At 46.6% G+C, this 20,322-nt stretch overlaps 1 protein-coding gene across 1 annotated transcript in view; it reads left to right on the forward strand.

Annotated features, from left to right (window-relative positions):
- LOC125944333 (uncharacterized) overlaps positions 1-18,343 on the forward strand; it is a 43,547-nt gene extending 25,204 nt beyond the window's left edge. Inside the window, exons 2-3 of the mRNA XM_049664710.1 lie at positions 17,088-17,353; positions 18,309-18,343. Coding sequence (XP_049520667.1) covers positions 17,088-17,353; positions 18,309-18,343 — 301 coding nt within the window. The remainder of the gene's footprint in view (positions 1-17,087; positions 17,354-18,308) is intronic.
- The last annotated feature ends 1,979 nt before the right edge of the window (positions 18,344-20,322 follow it).

A 20,322-nucleotide genomic window follows, 5' to 3' on the forward strand; every position in this document is an offset into this window, starting at 1 on the left:
TAAACTGTGACTTTTTCTAGAACAAACTGCTCCGCGAAAAGGGTCAATAGTTCTAAAGTTCATGTGATGTTTGCTTTACTTATTAATTAGACAAAAAACACGGAAGCATTGATATCAGTTATTTCTGCCACAATTTTTGGGGCATACGAATATACTCTTTTATGAAACCATACATATTTTAATGGACAGTGCATAGCGTTCAATAATTCGTTTGCAGCATCTAATATACAATGAAATTGGCAATGCAGTTATTATTCATGCATTTGATCCCACGACAAATTCTATAAGGAGGAGGCCGCGCTGCAACCTCAGCCCCCCCCCCCCCCCCCCCCCCCCCGAACAAAATTTCTGGTTACGCCACTGGCGTAGGATGGATAACTCTTGGACGATTAGATTTACAGAATGGGTACCAAGAGACGGGAAGCGCAGTCGAGGACGGCAGAAAACTAGGAGTGGTGATGAAGTTAGGAAATTTGCAGGCGCAAGTTGGAATCAGCTAGCGCAAGACAGGGGAAATTGGAGATCGCAGGCTGAGGCCTTCGTCCTGCTGTGGACATAAATATAAAAAGGCTGATGGGGACTATTCGGTACAAACTTCGTCCACGACCGTCGTTTTGTTTTCGTCCTCGCAATTGACCCCGTGAACGGAAGACAGTCTGCGTTACGCCACATTTGGGTGCGCGGCTAAGGTTGCGAAAACTTTAGATAAATAGTATCGTCTATGTACGGCATTTTACATTTCAAAACCACACTTGTACAAGACGCTGTATAGTTAGCCGTGCGTTAATTACGCTCAGACTGCATTTACGTTTTGACTGATTCAGGACGTGACACTTTTTCTTTGCAGATGTTCGGATGAATGAAAAGTCATCATTCCAACGTGTGTTGCGCGTTTGAGCTTTCTAACAGTTTTTTTTTTTTTGTTTTTGGGGCGCGAAGTCAAGCTTTCGCGTTCACGCACCCTGTGTTTGTTTATATATTCGAGTGTCTTCCATCAAATACCTGTTGATAGTCTGCGCTCGTGTTTGTATTGTGTCGCGATTTTATTTCTTTTTTCCCGTTCCAAGAAGTCGAGCAATCGCAACTCTTTCAGACCGGGCAAGTGTCTTTAGAAAGCCAAATAAAGAATCTGATCAAAGCAATAGAAATACCAAGCGAAGCGGCTTGATCTGTACAAGCCGCGACAGTGTTCTTGTCTGGAGGTACACTGGTCGTGGACGACATAACACTCAAAGCTCTGGCATGTATATGAACATCGTGTACATACATTACCTATAGACTATTGGCGAGACAAAGAGCTGTGTTTTTTGTGCTAGACCAGAACTCGACACTAAATTTGTCCACGATACTAGCCTCAAGAAAGCTTCTAACTGGAAGCAGGTAGCCAACCCGAAGGGGCAAAACAAGTGCACAGTTACTCTGCCGAAATAGCGCAAAAATTATTTGCTTCTGCCAGTTTCATAGCATTCTATCATCGCTCCTAGCACAACACACAATAAACAAGCCTTTAATACGCTAAAGCTTCATGCGTAAACACCCAACAATTTTTAAAGCCTCACCCAGCGTAACTCGATGGTAACTCTAATTGCGATGCCGGCGCCCTCCGGAGCTAACTGCCAAACTGCGAGGGTGAGCGACAAAGAAAGCGCGAGGAGAACAAGAGAAGGAGAGGCCGGTCGAGGAGGAATGTCGCTACCTTTAGTTTTATTCAAGGGGCTTAGCTCGTTGTGAAGCTCGCTGAGGTCAACCGCGTGCTCTGATTGACCTCTGTGGGTGACGTCGTACTTGGGAACACTCGCTGCGCAGGTGGAGCTGCAAAAGCGCCGCTAAACAGCGCCCCCTACGGCGAGTTCGTTGGTTTCGAGTAGGGGGAAAGGTAGTCGTATGCTGCTGAAAGCTCAGGAGCGCAATGGAGCCGCCGCTTTCGCTATTGGTGCTGTTTGGAATTCAGTGAATTTCAGGCGTGCAAGAATTCTTCAGGCCAAGCACTCTTCGAACAGGCAGGAAGCTCATCAACGCCCAGTACGTTTTCGACGTGCAGGGAATCCCAGGGACTATTTCGGCGCACTGCCACTCGCAAGTTCAGCAAATGTCATACGACATTGAAACACAGGAAAGTTGTACGGGGCATGTTCGCGCGATTTGCGACAATGACTGGACAAAGAGATTGCTCTTTGGAAACGCAAAATAAGCTGCTATAAACGACGAAGCGGAATCATGAAAGGTCCACCGACGACTGCCGAATTCGCACTTTCGGGCCGCCGTGCGTCTATGCCGTTTTTGCAGCACAGTCAATCGCGCAAGCTCTTTTGCAGCATGCACGGCAGTTGTGCGTAATTTTCGACATTTGTCTCCACAATATTATTCAAATTGTGTGCGTGTGCGCGGTGGCAGTTCGAAAATTCGCATTCTGACAGCCGTGGTCTTGCAATCTGCCCCGTGTTGGCTGCGCGCTCTGAAACTACTTTTAGTCGGTATTCGCTGGCCTTGACCTTTGTTAACCTTACCTGGTTAACCTAATTCGGGGCGCTGGGCAGGTGAACAAGTCGCGTTGCTTACCCTACATGTATAGGTTGTAAATACCTTACATGTGTATACGTAGCAAAGAGCGTTTCTCTTGCGTACTTCACGCGTTGAACAGCACGTATCCAGCGTTCCCGTCGCTCTGCTTCCTACGGCTTTCCGGGGAACCAATAGAACCACACATGATGATTACGCCCCTCATGTTCATGACAATCTACCAAGCAACGATAACGGTGGCTGCCGCGCTTCGGGACCGCGCGCTGCTCAGCGTAATTGTCAGGTCCCCCTGCTTTCGGCACGGTCTGTCGAAACGGAGAGCTCTCGCTTTCTATGTCCGACAATGCAGACGGCAGCGCACAAGGTCGTGCGCACGTTTCCAGCACTTTTCGAGTCTGAAAACTACTAAAAAAAATTCCATACAACGCACAAAGCGAGCGAGATCTCTGCAACTCAAGGAACGCCGTCCATCTTAACCTACCCAGCCAACTTCGTTGCACGTTAAGGTGGGTGTTACGCTTATTTCAGCTTCCCCCCATGAGCGCAAATGTGCTATGAGAACGACACAGGCAGGAAGATACCTCTGAAGCATACCAAGTAGTTCACCGTCAAATCTTCACGAGCGCCAAAACAAGAGGACCGTCGATTTCATGAAGGCACCCTGCATACTTGAGTTGAGGTCTCCCCTCAACACGCCTCCAAATGAGTTTGCTACCACGTCTTCTAGTGGGGGTGCAATCAACCACGTCCTTGCTCGTGTGTTGGACATTGTAAGTGTGCGCAAGTACGGCTCCTAGTTCTCCACGCAGTGGCGCACTTCCACATCGTACTTTGGCGCTATGACGCGTTTGTACAACGTCAAGCACGTCGTGTCTGTGATTCAACAAGTTTTACATGTTGCATGAAATTACCGCGTTCTTCAGTGAAATCTGCAACGCGTCTGTTGTTGTAATGCGTAATCTATCGCTTATAAAGGTGTCAACTCAAAGTTGGTTCTGGCGATTAGTTGTTTATTTATTTTATTTTATTGATATAGAATATTGCTCTAAATACTTTTCTACCACGGAGAAAACTTTCATCACATCTATAAAAATGCCATCCCATATTTTCTTGCGCATATGTAGGCCTTGCTGTTGGCACATAAACCTTGTCGGTCGGGCAGTGTTCATTAGAAGCTACCGTACTTGCTCGACAAAAATTTCCTGTTCTTTATTTCTTGCCGATATTTCTTACAGATAAAGGCTGCTGTTGCAGTATTATTATGGCCGATACGTGGAAGCGATCGTTGATCGGGTCAAAGGAAGGACACTAAAGTGAGGGCGTGAAACAGATTGATATTCCAAAAAAATGGCAGAATGTTTTCGTCTGTCTCATTATTTCCATGTTGGTTTCGATGCTTAGCGCAGCAGTTCTCTTAGTTGGTTCTACCGCAAGCAAAGCAGTAGGCGACGTGTAAGCACTGCTGATGCATGTTGAAGCTGCACTGCGTAGGCGACGAGGCGTCAAAGGCTTATCCGACGCGAAAGACAAGCCACCTGCGGATACTGCGTCGTCACCTCAGCAGATGGGCCTACACCAGGTTACTCCGCGTTGGAGCCTCCGCTGCACTGAGACAAGGGCTTACTGTCGGCACTCGTTAGTGTCACCAGGGTCCTTCAATACTTTCTTCTGGTCATGAAACTTCCGCCGAAGTTTCATACAGGGACAAAATCTGCCACCAGAGGCGCCGCCGTGAGTAGAAGGGCACCGATCTGCCGAGCTTGGAAGGGCAGTCGCGCGTTCGCGTGAATGTTTGCCATGAAAAACACCCCGCCCATATTTCTCTTTAACTGTGTCCGCTAAATGAACATAGCAGTGCTTACTCTTGACCAAATAAGATAGCATGGGAGTTTATTACTTCAAGTCATTCATTGTTAGCCATGGTTAACCCAAGGCTGCCCGTCAAGTGTTGCAATTTCACTTGTGCTCGTACCTACACCTACGTTTCTTGATTCATGTGTAGGTGATTAAAATCGCGCTTAAAATGTAGAGTGCGCCATGACTAAGCCTAGCAGACGTACAGATTAACGTTGCTTCCGCAAGAAGTTATGATGCGCCCAACTGCGCGCTGGCGGTCCGCAGCGCTTATTCTCCTGTTCATTGCCTGTTTATTCTGGGGCATCGCGAAGCTGCCAATGGGAATTTCGCGCGCAGAACAGGTACGTCTGAATAAAGTCTTCTAATTGCAGCAGCAGCTGTGAACAGTGCATGCTAGATATAGGAAATATGTATGGTTTCTAAGCGAAAGTTCTTGCATTTCCGCATGCAAATTTAAACGTGATCAGTTCAAACCTGCGCGAATGTATTTTTTTTTCATTCATTCACATTTTATGTCACAGTGACCATCAGTTCAAGATTGGCGTTTCACTTAGTCGCCCGAAAACACCAGCCGAGTCTTTTTATAAAGATACCAGCGCAGATTGAAACCAGCTCCGAGCTTCCATCGTCACTAGGTTATCCAAGACTACATTTACCGATCAAACTGAATAACTATATTATTTTTTTGCATGTCTCTCTTGTTTGTCTTTAGACTCAGTTTTCTTAACCCAACTAGAGCCTAATTTTTTGCATTATTTTTTCTGCCTAACAGAAAACAAGTTTGCGCAGGTCTTTGTGGATCGCGTTTTGACTAGTGCTAACCACGCTACCCCTTGCAGGATAGTATCTACTTAGTAAAAGGGCGGAATGGAGGGCATGGTATACGATTATTAGGGAGTAATTACTAACAAGCGTCAAGAATGCAAAAGTGCAGCAAGCACTAGTGCACTTATGGTTGCAATTAAGATTGCGTTTGATAAACTGGCAGAAAAGTTGGTGGATAGAGAGAATGAGACAAAAACACCAAGAAAAATAATTTGTCCCTGCTTTCCTCTCTCCTGTCGCTGGACAGGATGAACGAGCACTAGCACGAAATAGTCTTTTCCTTTCGCGTGTAAAAAAATGCAAACGGCACTTAATTAAAAAAAAGTGCACAACTTCAGCCGTAGTGCGTACAAAATGTATTGCGCATCCAACACTGGCCGAGGAAGTACGGTCGTCGAGCAGAATGTCTTCAACAATGTTTATGTTGACATTGGCACAGGCCGTCCACGGTGCACACTCCTAGGTGCTCGTTCACAATTTGCCGAAGGCGAAGCAGCTGGTCTGATGGCACTTGAAAAAATCCCCTAGTCTTTATTTAGGTCAGTGCACTTGGCTCTCGGGAGGTGCTCCTCATTGTTTGGAGGCAGTCCTTGCAGCTTATTTTCTTAAACTTTCTTGCACTCTAGCCATCAAGCTAGTCCAAAATGCCGCCCTTCGTTGACTCCGGATGATTGATATCTTGCATACACTCAGCCGGCTCCAGTAGTATATCTTCCAAAAAAAAAAACCCGCCAGGATCTCAAATATCAATCTGAAACTCAAATATCTTGCTCTATCACTCAGTGAATGACATGAGTGAAAAATATTAAACACCAGAAAGCATAATAGATTTTCACTGGATTTAAAACGAGACGTCTTTGCCATTAGCATCAAATGGCTAGACAATCATTATCACATTTCTATACAGTGCACAGCAACTCTGCAAGTTGTTTTGTTGTGTGTTATTAAAAAGTTCACCTGGTTAGCAGTAGGTTCTTTATGCTAAAAGAGATCTTGGATTTTTAAGAGTAGGCGTGGCCCATCTTCATTTTAGTCAGCGCTATCACTTTTTCGTTTGGATCATTAAGGAAAAAGTAAGCACGTTCATTGCAAATGCCGTGCTTCAAGTAAACCTCTAAACACAGACACCGTCGCGGTTTATAAAAAAAAAACAAAAAAAAACATCAGGAATGAGGGCTTACCGCACCGATTTTTTGGACTTCATGTCATGTTTGCCTTCATGATGCACTGATCTATAATGAGCATCTCGCGGCCCGACAGCTTCTGATAGGTTTCCTGCATGCCACGTTTTTCATTTGCCTGGGCCTCCGCTTTTGCGGGCTTCATCTGACACGAATGAAATTGTGGCTTCACAGTGCGAAGTTGGGCCTTCATCCTTTGCAGCTGTCAGGCAAAGCAAATAGCGTGCTCTGTTAGGCACTCTGCATCAGGACCGCCAAGGCGATTAACAGTTCGTACTTTATCTGGAAAGAGTGACCAAGAACGAATATCGCAATGAGAGTGATGCCAGTTTACCTGCGTAGTGAGCAAGTAGCATACTCCAAAGGTGTGTACCACACTTACCGTGAATTTCTTCTTCGGCTGCATCGGTGACGTCTGAAGTTGCGACGGCCGCAACTTCGGCTTCAGCGCAGTTTGAAGATACCGCTCGCCGCCTTTTTGCAGGTTCGGTGCGTGCGAACGTTCTTTGGGCTTAAACAACTACACAGGCACGCCTTGGAAAATCCTCGGAATGGCGTCTTCTCCCAGTTTGGGTCGATCGCGTGGCAGTGACACAATGTTTCCAATCACTGTACACACGTCCGCACGAATAATGTCTCCGGCATCAAAATGTTTTTTGCACACGCGAAAGTACTTCGATTCAAACGAGAACCCGGCAGTCTCTTGTCACGGGATTGCTCGCTTCCACCTGTCGCGTAGTTCCGGGTTGGCTGGTAAACAGAATAGGGAGACTTTTTCGTCGACGCCCTTGAATCCGGAGCGGCAGCCTGGCTCACAACAAGTGTTAGGTATCACTACTATGGTGAATTACAAAATGTCGATGTCACTACATGGAGAGACACGTTCAGACGGAACAAAAAACAACTATGCACAACAGCACGCCGCGCCGACACTCCGCTTTCCGGCGGCAGCGGCCGCATACCCCGTCGCCCTTCTAGCGACGCCAGCGCCGCGGCGCCGCAACTGCGGGCGCTATATGAAGCTCTCCCATAGCGTTACGCGGGAGTTTCATGACCAGGAGAAAAGTATTGAAGGACCCTGCTGTCACGATGCAGTACTTCGCTTCACCGCTTCAAGTATGCGGCACCATACCAGTCAAGAGTTCATATTTTACGCTTTCGCCGCCGACGTCGCATCCGTTACAGGAAGTTGATCGTAGACCCCGACATAAAACACGTTCGTGTTAAAATGCACTAAGACACCAGGAGGCGCTGTATGACCCCGCATGAGCGAGGCTCGAGGTCTTCCCGTCTTGAGCCGCGACTATGGTCAAAGACGGGACAAGCCACGGTTCTACGGCCAGGAAGCGACAAGGCGCATCACCGCCACGATGGCAGATCCTCGGAACCATATACCCATGATATGGGTTAGATAAGGGAGAAAATAAAATCATACGAAACAGCGTCCATCGTCAAACCCTGCAATAACCCGTTACACCCATAAGCAATATAATTGTCGCTCGTCGTCTGGCCATGTTTTTGCCTAACTGTACTGCACTTTTCGTACAAAATTGGCAGCGGGCAACAAGAGTCGCAAGGAGTTGAGAAATTAGGCGATCTGCTAAGGGAGAGAGCCGAGGCAACTGCCAACCAAGAAGGACAAGCAAAAATTTGCAAATATAACCATTGTTTGTGAAAATATTCGTCGATCAAAATAATAATAATAATAATAATAATAATAATAATAATAATAATATTATTATTATTATTATTATTATTATTATTATTATTATTATTATTATTAAGATAACTGCCTCTGTGTCAGCACTGAGGCAGAGCTCCTCCAGTGGCGTAAATGAATCCCCACGCTTTGCTTTCAAGCGTGGTGATTATGTTGGTTTATATAATTCCTTGTCCACCACCGACTGGTCACTGGTTACCGACAAAAGCAATGTTAATGACCAAGTAGATCAGTTTACAGTGCTTGTTTTGAGCAGTATGCGCAAATACATTCCCCAGTACAGGCCTAGACGCTCTAGATATCCCCACTGGTTTTCGTCTGAACTCATAATTGCCCTAAAGCATAAAGATCGCGCACACCGAAAATCCAGAATTACGTTGCCTAATGAGTACAGAGAAGAATTCCGCTTTTTTCGGGCTCTCTGTAAACGTCTCTATAAGCGGGATCAAGATTCATATATGGTATTCTTGGAAAAAAACGCCTCCGACCGGCCGGCAGAATTTTGGCAGTATATCCGTAAGTGCTCCAATAAACATGGAGAGGGTTTTCGCTTACTTGACTCTAGAGGGGCAGAAGTCCAAGCAGTCGCGGATTGTTTTGCAGCCCATTTCTCTTCCTTATATAAAGATGCAGGTTTCAACGCTGATGCCAGTCAGCAGCACACGACGGTTCCTACATCTAGTGCTGTGCTGTTTGATGAAGAGCTTGTCCACGAATGCCTTAGGCGCTTGAAGCCTTCCCTATCCTGCGGCCCTGACGGCATCCCTTCCGCAATTCTAAAAGCTTACGGCAGTATATTTGCTCCTGTATTGACATCTATATTTAATAACTCTTTGACTACTTCCACTTTCCCTCACATGTGGAAAACCGCTCGTGTTTTTCCTGTATTTAAGTCTGGATGTAAATCAGATGTGTCGAATTATCGCCCAATTTCTCTTCTCTGTGCTACGCCCAAGATTTTGGAGCTTGCTCTTCACAACATATTGTCTTTTACTGTGAAGAACTCGCTCATTCCGAATCAGCATGGATTTCTCACCGGCCGCTCCACTATCACAAATCTCGCAAGTTTCATGACACAGATCTCCACGCCGGTACTTCAAAGGGGGCAAGTTGACACCATTTACTGTGATCTCAGCAAGGCTTTTGATGTAGTCAGCCACTCGCTGCTTCTGATCAAGCTTACGCACCTTGATGTTGACTCGTCAGTTGTGAATCTCTTGCGCAGTTATCTTCTTGATAGATCGTGTTATATTAACGTCAATGGCCAAACATCTTCTTCTTACTTGGCAACTAGCGGCGTCCCTCAAGGGTCAGTATTAGGACCACTCCTTTTTTTAATTTTTATTAATGACGTTCTTTCTGTTATTCGGAACTCTTCTTTCCTTCTATATGCCGATGACATCAAGATTTTAAGAATATTCACACTGTTGATGACTGTCACGCCCTGCAGTCTGACCTGTTTTCCTTTTCTAAATGGTGCAAGGATAATAACCTTACCTTGAATGCTGCTAAGACCAAAGTCATGACTTTCACACGCAAAACAGCAAGTATTTCTTTTTCTTATTCTATAGATTCTGTGCCGTTGTGTAAGGTCTGCGAGATCAATGATCTTGGTGTACTTTTTGATGCAACCTTACACTTTTCGGCTCACACTAAACGTGTTGCAATGCGGGGTATGCGCTCTCTTGGTTCTGTATGCAGACTATCGAGGGAATTCAAGTCTCCTACACCGTTCCGCAAATTATACACAACCATCTGCCTTCCTCAACTCGAATATGCGTCGGTCGTCTGGAATGGCTCTTCTAGATCCAACAGTGACATTATAGATCGTGTCCAGAAAAAGTTTCTAAGCATATATAATCACCGCTTTGCAAACATGGACATTGCACCCTGTACTAGCACTGTTGGATTGTGGCATTGCCCTCAGCTTCGCGACCGACGTAATCGCGCTGACCTTCTGTTTCTCTTTAAACTCCTTCACGGTAACGTCACGTGTCCCGAACTTCTGAGCTGTGTCATGTTCCGCATCCCACGCAAGATCACCAGAGAACATAGACCTTTCCATGTGCCTGCCTGTCATCACGAACACTCAACTGTCCACAGAATACAGAATCTTTATAACGCTTACTTTCGTGAACTTGATATCTTTCATAACTCCTTGTCATCGTTCTTGTCCGAGCTTTGCCTTGTATTATAATATCATGTATTGTTCAAGTGTCCTTCTCCTCCTTTTTCTTTTGTATTTACTTTGCGCTTTGTTGTCCGTACTCTCTTCTTTTCACAATTTTTATTTTTATTCATTTATTTTTTAATGATTTTTCCCTGAGTGTCTTGTTTTTGGTTTGTAATGTATGCGTGCGCCAGCACTCAGACCTTAGGGTTGTTCCTGGGCACGTTAAATAAACATGATTGATTGATTGATTGATTGATTATTATTATATTAATAATAACAAATTCTATTTACTTCAATTCGTACAACGTGTTTCAGCGTAGAGCACTGTACGGGCCTGATTTTTCAGCCCGAGCCCGGCCCGGGCCCGTAATACAAAGCCCGAGCCCGGCCCCGGCCCGGGCGTACATGACTGAGACCAGCCCGGGCCCGACCCGGGCCCGGGCGTTCATTACTAAGCTTAGCGAGGGCCCGCGTGTGCATGACCAGGCCCGGCCTGTAAGAAAAGAATCTTTTTTTTTTTACTTACAGATTGTACCGTATCTGTCAGCCTCACCTTCTCGAGGCTTAATCAGCTGCAGTATATAACCAATAAAATGCCGAAATCTTTGTTTCTCCCACGGCAACATCAGTAATCCGGCCCATTGCCTGTGCTACTATTTTTCTGGTGGTGCGCATGCACTTACCTTGATTTGTATGATATGGTTCTATGATGTCATTTAGCATGCAAATATACAAAGCATTTCATTTTACCTGAACCAAATTTTGAAAGATTGCCTGTGGGAGATAGCACAGTTATAATCCTTGATCTAAACTACTCGGTGAGACGGCGATTACTTCCACGAGAAATCAAAACGCCTAATTGAAGAATTACCATAATTACGCCATTTAACATTTTAATTAATTATTTTATGGCACATCTTTCAATCTACGAATTATAGCCGCCGAGTTCGCAAGGCGTATCCACTTGGAACGAATTCTCAGGACTAAACCAGTTTCCAGATACTAATTTTCAAAGTGTCCGGCGAAATCAATCAAATCAAATTAATTTATTGTCCAGTTTACATGCTGGACGGTCATTTTGGACTAAAAGCTACATATGTAGCTTGACGTGACCCATAAGACCAGGCAAGGCAATAGTACAGCAAACATTGCTGCACACATGCACAATAATTTACATATATTTCCAGCTATCGCTGGAATTCCTCATAGACGAAATAGCTATGATCGGAAAGACAAAGAATATTTGCGTCAAGGCGAGTTAACAGAATTGGAAAAAGTTTTAACAGAATGCATTTTAAACAACACTACAATAACAATACTAGCTATACAAAACAACGCAACACCAGCTATACAACATAGCATGAAACTGAATTTTACAAGATCAACATTTGCTAAGAAAACGAAACAGGATTTACATTATATACTCAGAACCAGTACACAAAGGCAGAATAATAATCACATCAGATACATTACAAGCGACCAAATTGTCAGCTGAGTTATTTCTTACTAAAATTACCGCCATTTTTGTATCTGTTCAAAGTGAATGGTAGGTAATGTATTAACGACTGATGCTAATAGAGTGTTCTGAAGTATGGAATAGACCATATCTCAGGATTTCTTGCGTTCGCATTATTGCGACGACGCTCTAAGGAGGCTAATTGTTTTATGTAGTTGCAAGCTAATTCTGACATGGATGGCCTAATGGATGGTCAAAACGCCTAATTGAATATTTAACATAATTACGCGAATTAACTTTTTAATTAATTATTTTACGGCACACCTTTCAATCTACGAATTATAGCCGCTAAGTTCGCAAGGCGTATCCACTTGGAACGAATTCTCAAGACTGAACCAGTTTCGAGATAATAATTTTCAAAGTGTCCGACGAAATGCATGGGCGTTCCAGTTAACTTTTTGAGGAAAACGCTGTTTTATGCATTGAAGCACAAAAGTAACTGGTCTTAGAGCTAAAATAATGCCATAGTATCGACACTGGTGCGATGGCAAAAGCGGTAACGTGGAAATAGTTTGAGGAGTGGTTCTTTGTATAATTTATTTTTCCTTACGCGGAAACAATGTTCGTTTTTGCGGAAAAGAAAAAAAAAATTTAGCGTAGCTTGCACTGGCGGCGCAATGCTAAAGAGACAGCGGAGATTATGGGCACCTAGCTAGTCCTGGCTTTTGGGCTAGACTAAGCACTACCAAGCCATCCCCAGCATTTCCCGGAATTTATTTATAATTGATTGATTATCGATTAGCTATTGATTGGCTATCGATTGTCTATTGCAAGATATTGGCCACGTATTTGGGATAGGCTAAGCACTACCAAGTCATCCCCAGTATTTTCAGGAATTTATTGATTATTGATCGATTATCGACTAGCTACTGATGGGCTATCATTTGCCTATCAATAGGCAATTAGTCCCCACCATTCTTAGCTAAACTTATCCAGGCTCAGCTTCGCTAGTTCACAGGTGTATGTGCCATTCCGCTTGGACCCTTTCTGCACTGCTGCCAGGATCGGCCCACATTTTTGGATTCAGCGGACACATTAGGCCCGGCTGAAACAGCTCCGCTGTTAAAAATGAGAACTTCATCTGTTTTACTATTTTCTTTGATAAGATATATTCATGTGATAAGATATACAGTCAAGAGAGCGGTGTGGATCTGAGAACAAACGGGGATAACCGATATTCTAGTTTACATTAGGCGGAAAAAATGGAGCTGGGCCGGCCATGTAATGCGTAGGATGGATAACGGATGGATCATTAGAGCTACAGAATGGATACCAAGAGAAGGGAAGCGCAGTCCAGGATGGCAGAAAACTAGGTGGGGTGATGAAGTTAGGAAATTCGCAGGTGCAAGTTGGAATCAGGTAGCGCAAGACAGGGTTAATTGGAGATCGCAGGGAGAGGCCTTCGTCCTGCAGTGGACATAAATATAGGCTGATGATGATGATGACAGTCATCTTGCACGTGTCACTTCAGCTTGGCACAGAATGCACTGAAACATGCAATGCATAACAGTCGCGTGTGCTCGAAGGCCTACTTAGGCCCTTCAATGAGCGGGCCCAAGTCCGGTCCGGGCCCGTGACTTCAAGCCCGAGCCCGGCCCGGGCCCGCAGCCTCAAGCCCGAGCCCGGCCCGGGCCTGGCCCGAGCCCGCCGACAAACGCTTCGGACGGCCCGGCCCGGCCCGCGGGCCGGGCCGGGCCCGTGCAGTGCTCTATTCCAGCGTGCATAAGCGTTGCCGCTTGTGTGCGGGGCTGCGCAGCCAGGTTAAGCACATGAAACAAGAGCGAATAAAGCATAGTAGACAAAGAAGAAAAAAAAAAACCAACCAAATACGCAACAAGTGCTTGTGCGACGTAAGAACAAACAAACAAAAACTAACAGTACAAATGATAGTAAATTTTCTACTGTGCACACTTTCATACACGAAATAAAATCTTTAAGAACATGGCAAATTGGAAATTACCTCAGTCTATATTTTCAATCAGCCAAGGTCGAACAAACTTCTTAAGGTCTTTTAATCAGGTAATGCTCGGGAGGGTTCGTACTTTATTGAAGTGATCAGGAACACAGTAGATGCGGGTTCTTTTGCCAAAAGTGGTGAAGATGCGTGGTATGACATACTTTCCCGAATGACGGAGAGGCCGTACTTTAATTTTGCAGATTTTAAAGGAGCTGTGAAACAAGTTCCTGTATAATATTGCCATGGGGCAGAAATAGTGAAGCGAAAGTGTATTTACACGTATTTACAAAATCGCAGCAACGCTGGATACAAAAGATGGCTGCCCGAGCCAGCCGCGCGCTCTCCTAGCTAAATCGTATTCGTTGTTCATGGACACACCATGCCCCGCTGCTCCGCAACATCACGCCCCCGTCGGAAAGCCGCGGTCTCGGCGGTAGTGTTTATGGGGGCGAAGTCGCGGTGAAATAGGGTTTCAGCCTAGAGACGTGGACGACATCAGTGGCAACAGGGGCAGCCCATGTACGATAGTCCAGCGGGGAGACTTCGTAGTTGACGTCGCCGAGCTGACGCAGGATCTTGTAAGGCCCGGTGTAGCGCGAGAGAAGTTTCTTGAACAATCCGATGCGGCCGCCTGGTGTCCATAGAAGAACTTAGGATCCAGGGGAGAAATGAACGCCCCGGTGGCAGATGTCGTACCTCGTCTTCTGCGCAACCTGTCAGGCAGTGAGCAGTGAGCGGGCAATCTGGCGAGCTGTGCGAGCCAGGGCGAAGATGTCGCGGGTATACTGAGTTGGGATGTAGGTCGCGCGTGGAAGTATGTCGAAGGGCAAAGTTGGGTGGCGGCAGAACAGTAGATAAAATGGTGAAAAGACGGTGGTCTCTTGGCGGGACGAATTATAGGCAAATGTTATGTAGGGTAACGAGCCGTCCCAGTCCCTGTGATCAGGAGTACAGGACTGGGACGACATGGATAGCATCTCCGTCAACGTCCGGTTGAGCCGCTCAGTTAACCCATTGGTTTGGGGTTGATATGCGGTGGTTAGCTCGTGCGCGGCCGAGCAGGAACGAAGAAGATATTTGACAACGCGGGACAAAAATGCGTGGCCGCGATACGTGAGCAGCTGCCTCGGGGATCCGCATGACGTCATACAGAAGGAAATCCGCAAAATCCGTAGCGCAGCTTGTCGCCAATGCTCGCGTGATGGCGTAGTCAGTCGCGACAGCAACACACTTGTTGCGGGTTTTACACGTAGGAAAAGGGCCTAGGATATCGATGCCGACGCGAAGAGAGGTAGAGAAACAACTTTATTTATCCCATCTTAAAGGGAAAGGGGCTGCGAGAAGAAGGCGAGAGAGGTTGTCCTACTCGCGGTAGGCCGCCTCTACCACCTCAGCCCACCTCAGGATAGCTACCTGAAGTTCGGAGTTATAGCTGCGCATGGCAGCCTCCCACAGCTCCCATTACTTAAAACGCAAAATAATGGTTCGGAAAGGACCGCAATGGGGTGTAGGCGTCCAGCGGGTAATGCAACAGGTCGTTTGCGACCCTGACAGAGTGCACCGACAGCAATGTAGCGGCGCACAGAGTGATACAGGCCCGGCATAGAATCCGGCGCGCGCTTCGTATATCTCGTTCCTTTCTTCTTCTTCTTTCTGGGGTTTTACGTGCCAAACCAGTTCTGATTATGAGGCACCTTCGTATATCTCGGTCAATGCCACTAGGTTAGCTGCTGCGCACGCCTGCCGGCCTTGGTGCCCGCCGCTGCTTCCTCGGTCTCTCGTCACGCAGGACGTCGGGGACTTGCGACCTTGGCCCCGCAGGCTGCTGCTGCTTGCTGGCTCGGGCAGCACGTTACGCTATGATACATTACTCGCAGCGCGAAACTCGAAGCACCGCTCAGCGGTGTTCAGTTAGACATTAATGCTTTAGTATTGACAACTCATAAGTGCTTAGGTGTCCTCGGATTCTTTTCTGTTGTTGCCGATGTTCATTCCGTTGTTTCATTACAGCGTAAGCTGTTATGGGCTTACTCCATTTGCCATTCCGAGTCGCGATGATGCCGCCGCCCCGTAGCCGCTATCGCATGCGAAAAAAAGTACCCGCTCTCCGCCGGGATCGAACCCAGGCCCGCTGCGTGGGAGGCGTATACGCTACCACTGAGCCACGCAAGCGCTTGCTATCCGAGAGCGGGAAAATTACGGCGCCGGCAAACTCAACCTTTCAGACACCGTAAATTTTGCTGCCTCCTTAACCAGATGGCTCTCACATGCCGACGGACGCTCGTGATCACGTCGATTGCGCTAGATTGGGCACGTTGCAATGGGAGCGAATGTGACAGCCGTAGTTGCATTGTCGGCTGCTTGGCTGGGCCGGACGGATCTAGCCATCGGCGATGGAACGCGTCGGCTTGCACGCGCGACGGCGTCCCAAGCAGACCGCGTCGGGCGCGTTGCAATCGGAGCGAATATGACCATAGTTATAGAGGAGGCTATGATGTGACAGCCGTAGTTGCATTGTCGGCCGCTTGGCTGGGCCGAACGGCGCTAGCCATCCGCGGTGGAACGCGTCGGCTTGCACGCGCGACGGCGTCCCAAGCGCGTTCCTGACGCATTCAGTCAAATTACTAGGTTGTGCTGTCGATACGCTTGATTAGCTTACACTGTGACTGTGCTGCGTGTGCCGCGCAGGCCTGGCATTTTTTAGTGTTCGCTTTGTTTCTCTACCTTTCCCGAACTGCCGCATTTCTTGCAATGCAAAACGTGAGCAATGCAATTGGACGTAAGTATTTCCGTGTCAGATCTCTCGTTTTTATTTTCTATAGTGTTTGCAATGCGCCCCTCTCCCGAGCCTTCTCCTGCAGTGGCACTAACACATAGTGTTATGTTTCGCGTAGTAAATACTGAACAAAAAGATTTGAATTGCAAAAAGCTGGCGACATGCACATTTACTGTGCGTTTGCTTCAGCACCTCCATAGTTGAAGTGTTATAGGAGGAACGTTTCTTATTCAAGGACACATTGCACTTTCTCTGCTAATATATAACCGGCTGCCTCCATGCCAATATTTAAGACTGCGCTGCTCAGCGGAGTCCATTTCCTCACTCCACGTCTACCATCATTTCAACCATGAATAAATTGATTACGAAATGTTTATCTGGTCACCTGTGAATTGGTGGAGATGCGCAACACTCAGCTGCATGCAAGCAAGTGGCTCTCGGCCATCGTCATTGTAGTGTTCCGTAGAACATTAAGGTCTACTGCCGGACGGCCATTTCTTTACACAATAATTTATTTGGCGTAACATCGTTTTTCTCTTTTTATCTCTTCCAAAAAGTGCAGCCTGAACGTCGGTGGCGTTTGCTCAATGGAGGTCGGAATGCCTGTGGGTCGCTGTCCAAGCGATGACCACGGACACACTGAAGCGGCGGTTATCATTGACCGCTGCTGGAGCATCCCCGCAACCATAGCCGCAGCAGCATTCCTTGTCTGCATGCCGTCGGCGTGTTTCGGCCTCTTCTTCGTCCTCTTCATGAACCAGTTCGGCGCCACGAGGGAAGAAGCAGCCTGGCCGGAGAACGTGTTCGCCTTGGCCAGCCACCTGTCAGGCGAGGGATTTCACGAAAAAAAAAAACTTCAGTGTTTGCTACTCATTCGTAGACATAGAGTGCATTCGTGTGCAACCATGTCACCGTTATTTCACCGAGAAGCAATATTGATGTGTTCGCTTAGAAACACTACCTGCCTACTGAAGTAACATGCACCATCTCGCAAATTTTTCCAAAGCAACATTGCTTGTCGACTGCAGGATTATCTTTTGCACCTTTGTCGCCGTCGTGTTCTGCGATGGGTAGGATGAGTATATCTAAAGCCCCGCCTCCACTTACATGTCATCCCCTCTGCCTCCAGATGCGAGAAGCATTGAAGCAAGTTATCAACATTGTGGAAAGTCAACTCCTGACAAATGCTAACAGGAACTTGAGTCTATTTCGCCAAATATTTTGCAGTGTTAGGTAAGACACATCGTAAAAAAAAAAAAACGCCTGAGCGACATGTGTGCGTGTGTGTGGTCTAGAGGTGGCCTAGCGGTAGAGCTGGCTGTAGAGACTGCCACGTAAGTGGGAGGTACCGTGTTGAAATCCCGGTGCTGCCTGAAACCCACCGATTTTTAAAGACGATAGTCTTTCTTGGACTACCTAAACACGAAAAACTTTGTCACTCGTTTGAACCGCCCGGTCAAAACCAAGTATGACAAGAGGAGGTGCAAGAGAGAAACAGAGAGAGAGAGCGAGAGTAATAAATAAATAAATATGTAGTGACAAATACGGGCGCCAGCAGAAGACTAAGAAGACGATTCTTGTTGTTGGTCGTTGGCCGTTGCCAAGCTTCGTGCACTGTCTCCGTGAACGACTGCTGCCCGTGCCCGTGCTGTTCGAATCGTGTTGCGGGGAATTGGTCTAGTATGAGGCGGTTTATTTTTCTTTAGCTTCGTTTGGTACTTTCCTCTTATTGCGTAATTAATCTGATTGTGAGTTCCTAATGTCTCTTTCTTCTCCCGACCAGAGGGCTTTCCTCTGGACGGCTTCGCTTCCCACTAATGACGTTCCTATAGAGGCTTTCTTGCGCATTGGCATTCACAGCGTTCCACTGGCCCTAGTGCCGACCAATGGGGGATTCATCCGTGTGAAAATTCCAAAGGCGACTCAAGGAGAGCTGCGGAAAGCAACACCGCACTTCCAAAGCATAACCGATGTTTGACAGTTTGGCAGATGGGGCATTCTGTGCAGTTCGCCGGGCCAGACCTGTGTCTCCGACCTTCTGCAGTGTCAAATGTTCGCGAAGCACCCGGTGAGGGCTTTTATTCCACCTCATCTAGCTTGCGTTAAGGGGCTCGTTCGTGGAGTCGACGTGAGTCTGTTTGCTTCCGAGGTCCTCCAGATCTTCTCCCCGGCGGATGCCGTCTCAGCCTACCGATCTTCACGCGTTTCTGATAATCAAAGAGTCCCCACAGAGTCGGTCACTGTCACCTTTGCAGGCATAACTAGGCCGTCAGAGATCAAGGCGTGGTCCTTATTGTACAGGGTGGAAGCACTTTCTCCCCACCCAGTGCAATGCGTTAAGTGTTGGCGATATGGCCACCGTATTAAGGGATGTAGGTCTGATGTTCGTTGCCGCATTTGCGGAGAAGGCCATGATGGAAAAACGTGTTCCTTTCAGAGTGAACGATGCTGTTTGTGTGAAGGTTCCCACCCTGCGGACTCTACGAAATGCCCTGCGAGGGACCAAGAGCTTTAAATTAAACAAATTATAGAAAGGAAACGGTGTTCGCATCGTGAAGCTCGTGCACTTGCATTAGAGAAATGATGTGGTTATGCTGAAGCTGCTGCTCGTCACACCAAAGCAATGAATGCATCTCTTGGGGATGCTGTAGCTGCAGCTGTAGAGAAGGCTATGGCAAAAGCCCTTGACAGTTTATTTACGAACCTTTCAGAGACAATTGGGCAAGTTTTCACTTCTCAGTTGTCGCAACTTTTGCATGTTACTGCGCGTCCAAGTGTTCCTTCTGGAATCACAGTTTCTGATGAAAATACAAAGAAACACCTATCGGCAGAGGCTTCGCCTCGCAGTACAGATGACACCGCAGCTCCCTCAACTCCTGTCGAGCCTGACGGCTTTAACAGTCACGAGACCGGTTCAGATACCACTGAGAACATGGATTTGGATGCTCGAACGTGTAAACGTCGTGCTTCTCCACACTCCCCGAGAGCAACTACCCTCAATAAACTAAAAGCTAAAAAGAGTCAAAATGACAGCTTAACAAAGGATGATTTCCTAAAGGATAACATTCTACAGACGGCAGTAAATACTGCCGGAATATCGTCAACATAGGAAGCTTGAAAATGCTGCAGTGGAACTGTCGTTAAATTTTTGCTGCAGCCGCTGATCTGTTATATCTCTGTGAAGAACTTTCTCCTGATTTGATTATTTTGCAAGAAACTTGGTTATCCACAGAGAAGAGTTTTCATTTAAAGAATTATCGCAGTTTTCGTCTAGATCGCCCTTCTTGTAGAGGGGGATTAGCATTTTTCATCTCAACAAAAATTTGTCATAGAGCTAAGATTAGTCACCAGTCATTCTCTGCTGAAAGTGAGATTCTAGCATTGGATTTAACGCTTCCTGGATGCGCCCCATTTTCGGTAGTCAATGTTTATTTTCCTTCAGGAGTTCTCAATACAGTTTCTCTTCATGCCGAACTTGCAGCCTGCCGAAAGGATCTAATCATAGCTGCTGACTTTAATTCTCACCACGTATCATGGGGTTATCAGTCCGACCCTTGTGGTAAAAGATTGCGGGATTTGGTTTCGTCAAATAATCTTACTATATAAATTCGAGAACCCCAACTTATGTCTCCGGCAAATCACATTCGGTGTTAGACCACTTTTTCCAGTTCGCGTTGTGTAATTTCAAATCCCGGTGCCGCCTGAAACCCACCGATTTTTCAAGACGATAGTCTTTCTTAGACTACCTAAACACGAAAAAAAAATTTCTCCTGGTCTGCTATCACCTCGGCCACAAA

Source organism: Dermacentor silvarum, chromosome 3 (assembly GCF_013339745.2).
Source record: "Dermacentor silvarum isolate Dsil-2018 chromosome 3, BIME_Dsil_1.4, whole genome shotgun sequence".
In the NCBI taxonomy this organism is placed as follows: domain Eukaryota; kingdom Metazoa; phylum Arthropoda; class Arachnida; order Ixodida; family Ixodidae; genus Dermacentor; species Dermacentor silvarum.